This window comes from Balaenoptera borealis (assembly GCF_965194805.1).
Source record: "Balaenoptera borealis genome assembly, chromosome: 4".
Taxonomy (NCBI): Eukaryota; Metazoa; Chordata; class Mammalia; order Artiodactyla; family Balaenopteridae; genus Balaenoptera; species Balaenoptera borealis.
In genome coordinates, this window is record NC_138861.1 from 28,192,455 (window position 1) to 28,204,085 (window position 11,631).

Sequence of the window (11,631 nt, forward strand, 5' to 3'; positions counted from 1 at the left end):
ATACAAACTATTTCATATAACACAGATATTCAACAAGGATCTATGTATACCAAGGAAGGGCTATCAACACTCTCTAATAACCTACAGGGGAAAAGAAGCTGAGCATGCCTATATATATATGTATATGTATAACTGAAAATGATTCTGTAAACCTTCAACATATGCAACATTGTATATCAATGTTACGCCAATAAAAATAAAAATTAATCTAATTAAAAAACTGGCAATGAGACACAAGATTTGGAGGTTTGTTCTGGCACATTCCACTCTAATTTACAAGCAACAAACAGGATTTCCCAAAAGGCTCTGTTGGCCAGCATAACAAAGTTTGGCCCCATGGAAATCCTGCAGCTTTGTGGCCGTTTCCCACAAGAGAAACCTCAAAACAATTGCTTATGGGTACTTAATATTCAAAAGGACTGCTGGGCTCTAAATGATACCTGCCATCAAAAAATGTCCAGGAGTAAGTGCTCGAAAATAATTGAAAACAGGGCAGACTTTCAAGAAGGCAATTTCAACAGGTAAATTCTACTCACACTGATTATGAAGAAAAACAGCCCATAAAAACATGGACAACATAGCAATTAGCAGAGACATGCAAATCAAAACTTCAACGAGGGATCACCTTGCACTGGTCTAAAATGCCATCACCAAAATTTACAGTGAATAAATGGTGGAGAGGGCATGGAGAAAAGGAAATCCTTTTATGGTGCTGCTGGGATGTAAATGGTAACAGCCACTACAGAGAAGTTTAAGGAAGTGCCTTAAAAGGTAAAAACAGAGCTACCACATGATCCAGCAGTGCTACCCCTAAGAGTATATGTGGAAAAAAACAGAATTGAAAAGACACATGCACTGTGCAGTGCGGCACCATTTACAATACTCAAGATGTGGAGACACACAAAATGTCCAATGAACAGATAAAAAGAAGTGATACGTGTTAGCAGTGGAATATGACTCCGCCATGTAAATGAATGAAATAACGCCATTTGCAGGAACACGGATAAACCGAGAGATAATCATATTAGGTAAGGTAAGTCAGAATCAGAAAGATAAGTATTATATGATATCACTTATAGGTGGAGTCTAAAAATACACACCATTAAAATAATTGAGAACACATAAACTCTCTCAGGGACTTAAAAAAAAAGAAACAACCTAAGTTTACCAAAGTGTAAAGAAGTGGGCAAGGGATAAATTCTGAAGATTGGATTGAAAACACAAACTCTTTCATATAAAATAGATACTCAGCAAGGACCTATATATACCAAGGGATGTCTATCAACACTCTCTAATAACCTATATGAAAAAAGGATCCAAAGATGATTAGATATATGTGTATGTATAAATGAGAATGTTTTTGTACACCTGCAACCCAAACAACATTGTATATCAATGTTACTCCAATAAAAAATAGAAATTAATTTAATAGATAGAAGACCTAACTAGACACAAGCTACTGGGTGTTTTTTCTGGAAATTTCCACTCCAATTACAACCTCAAAATAGGACTTCTACTAAGGCTCTGGTTGCCGGACTCACCAGAGTTATGCGTGAAGAAATCCTGCTGCCTTGTGGATATTTCTGGCAACAGCAACCTGAAAACCGTTGCTTATGGGTATTTCATATTCACAAGGACTGCTGGGCTCTAAATTATACCTACCCTCAAAAAATTTCCAGTGGCATATAATCGAAAATAATTAAAAACAGGGCAAACTGTCAAGAAGAAAATATCAACAAATAAATACAACTCACTCCATTTTTTAAAAAAAGCACATGAAATGATGCTCATCATGGCAAATTATTAGAGACTCGCCAATCAAAACTACAAAGAGGGGGGTTCCCTGGTGGCGCAGTGGTTGAGAGTCTGCCTGCTAATGCAGGGGACACGGGTTTGAGCCCTGGTCTGGGAAGATCCCACATGCCACAGAGGAACTAGGCCTGTGAGCCACAACTACTGAGCCTGCGCATCTGGAGCCTGTGCTCCGCAACAAGAGAGGCCACGATAGTGAGAGGCCCGCACGCCGTGATGAAGAATGACCCCTGCTTGCCACAACTAGAGAAAGCCTTCGCACAGAAACGAAGACCCAACACAGCCAAAAATTAATTAATTAATTAATTAATTAAAAAAAAAAAACTACAAAGAGACACCCCCATGCACATGTCAAAATGGCCATTATCTCAAAGACTACAGACAATAAGTGCTAGAGTGAGGGTTAAGAAAAGGAGACCTTCCTGTGGTGCTGGTGGGATGTAATTTGTAACAGCTGCTATAGAGAACATTATAGACGTGGCTTTAAAAGGTAAAAATAGAGCTACCGTATGATCTGGCAGTCCCACTTTTATGAGTATAGGTTTGAAAACCAGAATTGAAAAAGACACATGCACCCAAGCGGGCACTGCAACACTATTTACAATAGCCAAGACGTGGAAGCAAGCAACATGTCCATCAACAGATGAGTGGATAAAGAAGTGATATGTGTACACAGGGAATATGATTCAGCCATGAAAAAAATGAAATAATGCCATTTGCAGTCACCTATGGACCTAGAGATAATCTTAGTAAGTTAAGTGAGTCAGAAAGAGAAAGACAAATATCCTAAGATGTCACTTACAGGTAGAACCTATAAATTCATACAAATTAACTAATTAACAAAATAGACACAGACTCACAGACTTAGAAAACCAACTTCTGATTATCAAAAAGGAAAGGTAGGGAGAGGGATAAATTAGGAGGTTGGGAGTAACAGATACACGCTAATATATGTCAAACAGATAATCAAAAAGGACCTACTGAAGAGCACAAGGAACTCTGCTGAAAACACTGTCATAACCTATATGGGAAAAGAACCTGAAAAAGAACAGATATACGTCTATGTATAACTGAATCAAGGTTCTGTACACCTAAAACAAACACAACATTGGAAATCAACTCTACTTCAATATAAAATAACAATGAAATTACAAAAAAGAAAAATGTTGGGCCTGAAGAAATGCTGCCTCCTGGTGGCCGTTATCTGTTAACACCAACTTTAAAATGTACTGATGGGCACTTAATATTCACAAGGCCTGCTGGTCTGTAAGTGAAAAAACACCTGCCCTCAAGAAATGTCCTGGGGTAGGTCATCGAAAAAGAATTCAAAACAGGGCAGATGTTCAAGAAGACAAATGCAAGAGGTAACTTTTATTCACACTGTTTAAAAAAAAATCACCTGAAAAGATTTCAACATCACTAAATATTAGAGAAGTGGAAGTCAAAACTACAACGAGGTATCACCTCACACTGGTCAGAATGGCCATCGTCAAAAAGTCTACAAACAAGAAATGCTGGAGAAAGTGTGGAGAAAAGGGAACCCTCTTACACTGTTGCTGGTAATGTATGTAAATTGGTAAAAGCCACTGTGGCAGACAGCATGGAGTTTCCTTAAACAATTAAAAAGAGAATGAAATTAGAATACTCCCTAACACCATACACAAAAATAAACTCCAAATAGATTAAAGACCTAAATGTAAGGACGGATACTATAAAACTCTTGAGGAAAATATAGGCAGACCAGGCTTTGACATAAATCGCAGCAAGTTCTTTTATGATACACCTCTTAGAATAATGAAAAATAAAACAAAAATAAACAAATGGGACCAAATTAACCTTCAAATGTTTTCCTTTTGCAAAGGAAATCATAAATGAAAAAAAAGAGACAACACTCAGAATGGGAAAAAATATTTGCAAACGAAGATACCCACAAGGAATTCATCTCTGAAACATACAAACAGCTCAAGCAGCTCAATATCAAGAAAACAAACAACCCAATAAAAAAATGGGCCAAAGATCTAAATGGACATTTCTCCAAAGAAGGCATACAGATGGCCAGAAAGCACATGAAAAAAATGCTCAGCATCACTAATTATTAGAGAAATGCAAATCAAAAGTCCAGTGAGGTATCATTTCACACCAGTCAAAATGGCCATCATCAAAAAATCTACAACAACAGATGCTGGAGTGAGTGTGGAGAGAAGGGAACCCTCCTACACTATTGGTGGGAATGTAAATCGGTGCATCCACTATGCAGAACAGTATGGAGGTTCTTTAAGAAACTAAATATAGAAGTACCACGTGACCCATCAAAACCATGCCTGAGCATAGATTCAGAGAAAATCAAAATTTTAAAAGACACCTGCACCACCATGATCATGGAAGCACTAGGTACAATAGCCAAGACACAAAAGCAACCTAAGTGTAGAAGGACAGATGAATGGATAAAGAAGATGTGGTACACAAACACAATGGAATATTACTCAGCCATAAAAAAGCATGAAATATTGCCATTTCTAACCACATGGGAGGAAGTAGAGATGATCATACTAAGTGAAGTAAGTCAAAAAGGGAAAGACAAGTATCATATGAACCACTTCTAGGTGGAATCTAAAAATGGATACAAATGAATTTCTTCACAAACAGAGACAACCTTACAGACTTAGAAAGGAAACTTATGGTTACCAAAAGGGAAAGGTGGTGGGCTGGGAGAAATTAGCAGTTTTTGATTAACATATACACAGTTCTATTTATAAAATAATCAACAAGGACCCACTGTGTAACACAAGGAACCCTACTCAACACTTTGTAATAACTGATAATGGAAAAGAACCCAAAAAAGAACATACATACATCTATATACAAGTGAATCAGGTTGGTGTACACCTAAAAAAAGCCACACAACCTAAATACTCCAATTCAAAATAAACATTAAAAAAAAAGAAAGAAAAAGAAATGCTGACTATTCCCCTCAGTGCTTGGCGACCTGGGCTAGTGTCACATCCCTGGAGCCTGAGGAGGCTTGGGTCCCAAAGCTGGACTGTCACGGGGCTGAGGGAGCTGAGGAGGATGTGCCAGCCAATGAGCCCCCCCGATGGACCTGGAGTGCCTGTTCCCCTCTGCGTGAGCCCACAATCCCCAGATCCAGGCAGGCCCTTCTACAGCGAAAGCAAGCCTGGTGCACCCAAAGGATGGTGGAGCCTTGGGGCTGGAAGAGCTTTAAAAAGTATCCTGGGATCCGTGTCTCCTGGTGGTGCGGTTCCCACCTCCAGCCTCCTTCCTCAGGGTCGCCCCACCTACGGATGACAGCACCCTCAGCAGAGTGGTGTTTCCGGAGATGGGATGTGTCCCGGGGTTAAAGGGTAATGGGGGAGAAGCAATGAGACACAAGCCTTGGGTGTTTCTTCAGGCACATTCCACTCTAATTGACAACCCTGGAAGAGGACTTTCCCTGAGGCTCCGGTTGCCCGAGTAACTAGAGTTGGGCATGAAGAAATGCCCAATGCTGCCGCCTTGTGGCCGTTTCCCGTAACAACAACTTAAAAACCGGTGTTGATGGGCACTTAATCTTCGCAAGGCCTGCAGGGCTCGAAATGACACCTGCCCTCAAATGCCCTGGGGTAGATCATTGGAAAAGAATTCAAAACAGGGCCAACTTCCAAGAAGCCAATTACAAGAGGTAAATTTTACTCACACTGTATAAAAAAATAAGCACGTGGAAAGATACCCAACATCACTAATTATGAAAGAAATGCAAATCAAAACTACAATGAGGTATCACCTCACACAGGTCAGAATGGCCATCATCAAAAAATCTACAAGGAATAAGCGCTGGACAGGGCGTGGGGAAAAGGGAACCCTCCTACACTTTTGGTGTGGGTGCAAACTGGTGCAGCCACTGTGGAGAACAGTATGGAGGTTCCTTAAAAACCAAAACACAGAGTTCCCATTGGATCTGGCAATCCCACTGCCGGGCTTAAATCCAGAGAAAATCGTAATTCGAAAGGACACATGCACCCCTATTTTCAGGGCAGCACTATTTACAATAGCCAAGACAGAGAAACCACCAAATTGTCCATTGACAGAAAAATGAAGATGTTGTACAGATATACAATGGAATATTACTCAGTCCCTGAGGTGGGTGGAGCCAGGATGTGGGTGTCTGGGCCTCTGACCAGCAGGAGAGAGCAAGGAGGAAGACCAGTCCTGAGGGCAGGGGTTCCCTGAAGTCTGTGAGCCCCGGTGCCCTGATGGGATTCATTCCCAGTGGGGACACGAGCAGGGCCTACAGTGGTTCTGTTTTCCACCCGGGCCCCTTTCATGAAGCCATGGCAGAGCTGGGACCAGAAGTCTCCTGGCGGTGTTTCAAGCTGTCATAGCAGTTTCGCAAAGGAACAAGAGAATGAAGCTGAGCCCCTGATAGCCACTCCTTTCTGGGTCTGGGTTGCTTCTATCAGGACCGCCGTCACCTGCACATAGTCTGCTATGACCCACCTACTCCCTCCTGGCCTTTCCTCTTCCTCCCTGCGATGATTCCAGTGACGTTTCCAACCTGGACCCCTCTCCCAGGCCAGACGCCTCTGTCCAGCCATTGCACCCCCATCTCACCTTGGGGGCTAACAGGCCCCTCAGAGGGCTGGGATCCTGCAGCTCCCCAGCCCAGGAGGTGCCCCTGGTTGCTGAGCCCAGACACCTGCTGTAACCGAGCAGGACCTTCTGGGGCCTTCCCAGGACAGACCCCTCCTTCATATCCGCTGTTGTAACTCCTCTCTGAAGTACCTGGATAATAGTATCTGATGCACTCTTCCCGAACTGTTTTACAGACACTAAAACCACCAACAAATGGAAGAAATTAACTACTTGACGATCATGAACACGTAGCCCCAGAGCTACTGGTGCCTAAGAATTTATAAAGTTAATGGCCCTGTTACCTCACCATCAGCCAGAGAACTGTGCACCAGCTGATCACATACCCTGCGACCCCCTTCCCTCACCTGGCCTTTAAAATTGCTTTGCTGAAACCCTTCAGGGAGTTTGGGGTTTTTAAAGCATAAGCCACCTGTCCTGCTTGTATTGGCACTTTTACAATTAATGCTGCACTTTCCTTCACCACACCCCGGTGTCAGTAGACTGGCTTTACCATGCATGGGCACGTGGAATCGAGTTTGGTTTGGTAACGCTGGGGCCTCCCAGGCTCCCACTCTCCTTGTGCTCCAGTGACTGTCAGCTCGTCCTCCAGAGTCTGTGGCCAGTCCCCAGGCTAATTCCCCTCTACACCCACAGCCCTGGCCCAAGCCCGATCTTGTGCCAGGTTCCTCAATCAGGCTCTGACAAAGTTCCCTGTCCCCCGGTGCATCTCACATCCCACCCCAACGTGGTCTTTCTGAAGCATAAATGAGACTGTGACTCTCTCCTTCCTGTGATCCCCCCAAAGATTCTCCCTCATTTGCTGGGGTGTCTGGTGAGAGAGACATATGCCAAGGCCCTGAGAGTCCCCGGTATCCCTACTAGGCTGCTGGCTCCTGGGTTCCCTGACAATGAGCACCTCAGCCGGCCAGGCAACACAGTACAAAATTCCAGAACTGCTCACCTCAGGAGGGGGCTGGCACTGCTGCTGCGTGATTAAAGAGAGCAGAGAAGGGTTCCCCAGCTGGGACACAAACACTGCAGGAGTGGCCTCTCCCTGGGCCATTGCATGATCCCTGTGTGACTTGAGGGAAGGAGGGACCAAGGCACATGTCGGTTCCTAAGCAGGATGGTGTGGGCTCAGTCGTGTCCCCCAAAATTCATATGCTGAATCCCTAACCCCCAGGACCCCAGGATGTGGCTGTATTTGGTGATGGAGTTTTTAAAGAGGAGATCAATAATGTTAAAACAGATGCATTTATTGCACTTACTTCACCTTCTAACACAATGTTAATGCTTTCATGATGAACACTATTTATGCAAATACCAAATGTTTCAAGCTGATGTGTTTGAAAATACAGTGACGGGCAGCCTCCAGTAATGAGAAACGATCATGAATATGCACAAATGATTCCATCTGTATTTTAACTTGCTCCAGTCTTATAGTATCCAAGCATAGTATCTGATGTATTCATAAAATGACAATTTTTGAAATAATGGAGGAGGAATTATGCTTGTAGGCAGTGGCTAAGGATTGCTACCATGTTGGTAATTATCCTCACCTCTGTTAGCTTAAGAAAGGAAAACAAAAAAACAAGCCTGATGATTATAGTTGTTGTTTTGTCAGAGTTAAGGGAGTGGGTAGGAGACGTGAGCCTGTTGTCCCTGTAGGATCTTGAACCACAGAATGGAATGGAATGTAAAACAGATGGTAACCTCTATTTAAATTTTATGCACACTACCCAAAAACTGGCTTCACTGAAAATCATATAGTGTCCTCTTTTCCCCACTCAAAATTCCACACCCTCCCCTTTCAATCCATCATCTACTCCAACTTCATCTCAATAAGATTTAATTGAGTAACCTTATTGCTCTTCACCTAAACGTTATATACTGTCACTATCAATGTGTTTTTAAGTATTTCATGCCTTAACTGAAGTATGTCCCCTTCCTTGAGAATTACTTTATATGTAACCCTACCCAGTGGTGACTATTCACTCACCCCATATGCACTTCAACTTTGTTTGCTGTGCTTGATGTTCTGTTTGTTCGTTGGTATAAGGTCCAGATCTATACTCACTAATCTTGTAGATCTTGTAGATATTCTGCACTTTGAGGCATGTGTCCTTGTGCTATACCACCCAACATTCCTCTTCCTGCTATTATCTGTAGCATGTCAGCATCTAACTCCGGTATTCCTCTCACCCCATTTATTGCCAATATTCTGGGTGACCCCACTTTCCATATAGGTGAGCACCCTAACATTCAGCCTCTCTGTTCTTTAATATCTTCATCTCCAATGATTTTTCCCCCTCTTTCCTCAGCCACATAATCCTACATCATAAGGTAAGTCTTGTTCCACCTGATAGGACTCCTACCACTCACCTTTGCTCTCTAGACCAACCTTCTCAGCTCCCTTGTGAATTACTTCCATCCATACATTCTTTTGATCCCACGCGAATCTCCACTTTTCCGTATTTCCATATCTCCATCCATTGCCCTCATCATTTACCCCTCCATATTCAGTCTTTGCTCCATGGCTCATTTTAATAACTCTCATGCCAATATGCTAAACCTCGTTCACTTTTTTATTCTCATTGCACCCAGGGGACAAATTCTAAAGCTTGATCATCTGTTTTCTCCATTTCCAAAAAGGGTCACATGTACTACTGGAGAATATTGGAGCATCAGCGCTATACATACTGTTCAGAACCTCAGCAATGTTGTCTCCACCCTCCTTATCAGGAATCCTACACAATCTATTTTGTCAACTACTTACTGTATAATAAAACCTTTCAACTGTCAATGAAGCATTGTCGAATTATCTTTAAAATAGTCGATTGGGCCATATGTAACCTCCGAAACTACAACATCAGTTCCTTCTTCACAATGAAGTTTCTTTAGAGTGGTTGACATACGCTGTATCCACTTTCTCACTTTTTTTTTTCTCTTCAACCCCATTCAGGTGTCTTGTGCTCCAATCATTCCATCAAAACAACACTCACTCTAATTACTGAGGACCTCCTGGAGGTTAATTCAGAGGCATATTTTTAGGTTTCTTAATTGCCTGGTGAATTACTTCCTTTGCAAAACATTTTCCTTGGATTTTGCCGCTCAAGCCGTGTGTATCTTATTCTGCTATATCTGGCTCCTGTTTCTCGATCTTTTTCTAGATTATCACCTCTCTCCCTCTCAACACTGGAGTTCCTCAAGACTCAGTGCTGTATCTTTTCTCTTCTCACTCTCACCTTATTCCTGTTAAAAAGCTTCCATCATCATCTATATATCATCTATATGCCAATTATTTGCAAATTTATATTTAAACTTCTTCATTGAGCTCCAGACTCACATCTCTAATTGTTCACTTAATACCTAAAGGAACTAAAACTTTTCTTGGCACAAAGTAGAGTATTTGAAATATGTTAAATCAAGGCCAAAGTTACCTCAAATTGAACATATTCCAAATAAGTTCAGAATCTCTTCCCTTGTCCTCCCCAGCAAGAAAATTAACTGTGTCTCCTCTAGGGTTTGTATCATCTCAGTGACTGATACCACTATTCATCTTTATGAATATGACAGATACTGAGAAGTCACACTTACTTGCCCTCACATATTATATCCTATGTATCTCTAAGTCGTATCTGTTTATCTCTCTCCAAAATTCCACTAAGAACAACTTTATTTCCTTTCCACTGTCACCATGCTTGCTCAAGTAGTCATCACACTCTCCCCGCTTTCTTACTATCGACTTATCTTCTAACTGATCTACTTGCAACTCTTAGATACCAGAGCTGAAAAGACAATATTTCATAAATTTACCCCAAACTTTTATGTTCCTTTTTTCATACTGTATCTTCTGCTTAGAAGGCTTTTCCCTTCTATTGTTTTCTCTCCCCTCTTAATCATTTTCCTACTTACCTAACTTTCCTTCTTTAGATATCTGCTTTATATTACTTAATCAAGAGCGCTTCCCTAACTAGCATGACTATAATGAATTCCTAGGCTCTATGAACTTACAACTTTATAAATTTTCATTCATAGAATGTTCACAGTCTATTTTTATGTACTATACTACACCGTATTTATGAAAGAATGGCCTGTATCTGTTATTTTATGACTCCTTTACTCTCAGTGACTAACACAGTTCCTGGCACATAGTAGGAACTACAATACAGTAACTACTGTTTGTACACTCAGTGAATAAGGAGAAACAAATTCTTTGCTATGTGGAGACATAAACGGTTTATTATATGTAGCTTATATTATCCAACAAAATATAACACACAATTCAGTTCTGAATACCAATAAAATGTTTTATAGGAGTTTTATGTAATGGACACACAGGGCATTCTTATACAGTAAGCCCCCTATGTACAAACCTTCAAGTTGCAAACTTTCAAAGACGTGATCGTGCTGTGCAACATGAGGAGCTTACTAATGAAGACCTGATGGAATTGGAGGCCCAGAGAAAGGGGGAAGAGAACAAGAGGAAGAAGAATAACTGAAGAACCAAAGAGATTCACAACACAGGAAATGGCAAGGGGATTTTTTTTTTTTTTTGAGGACACACTTAGTTTTTGAGGCAAGGACCTGAATGTAGAACGGTACACAAAGGTTGCAGCAGCTGTTCAGAATGCAGTCCAGTGCTACCGTGTCATCTATGATGAGATAAAAAGAGCTACTACCCAGACATCACTGGATCATTTTTCAAGAGGGTACGTAGAATTGAATCCAGCAAGGAACCAGAACCTGTGCCATCCACGTCAGGAGTGAGTGAAATTGCAGCTTGCCCTCTGTTTTCTACTGCTGATAATCCTTCAGCTCTACCGTCTCCCACCTCCTCTCCCTCCTCCAGTCAGTAACTCTTCTTGCGTGTTCACTCGATGCCAGCCCCTGATGCCAGCTGTTGTACTGTACTACTGTACTTTTCAAGGTACTGCCCTGTAAGATTAAAAATGTTTTCTTTATTTTTGTGTTTGTTTTTTATGTACTATTTGTGTGAAAAGTATTATAAACCTATTACAGTACAGTACTGTATAGCCGATTGTGTTGGTTGGGTAACCTAATAACGAACCTGCTCTCAGAAAGGAACTCGTTCATACGTAGGGGACTTACTGTGTAAAGGGCACAGGGGGATAATAGGCAGTTTTTCATTATGTTTGAAAAAACAATTAGATATTTTCTTTAATGGAA

The 11,631-nt window shown here is 41.5% G+C and overlaps 1 protein-coding gene across 1 annotated transcript in view; it reads left to right on the top strand.

Annotated features, from left to right (window-relative positions):
• LOC309628513 (uncharacterized protein) overlaps positions 1-11,405 on the top strand; it is a gene marked incomplete at its 5' end in the record, with an annotated part of 107,817 nt that extends 96,412 nt beyond the window's left edge. The window contains one exon of the mRNA XM_082391606.1: positions 9,094-11,405. Within this exon, the coding sequence (XP_082247732.1) occupies positions 9,094-9,342 (249 nt within the window). The 3' untranslated portion in view covers positions 9,343-11,405. The remainder of the gene's footprint in view (positions 1-9,093) is intronic.
• Between the last annotated feature and the right edge of the window lie 226 nt (positions 11,406-11,631).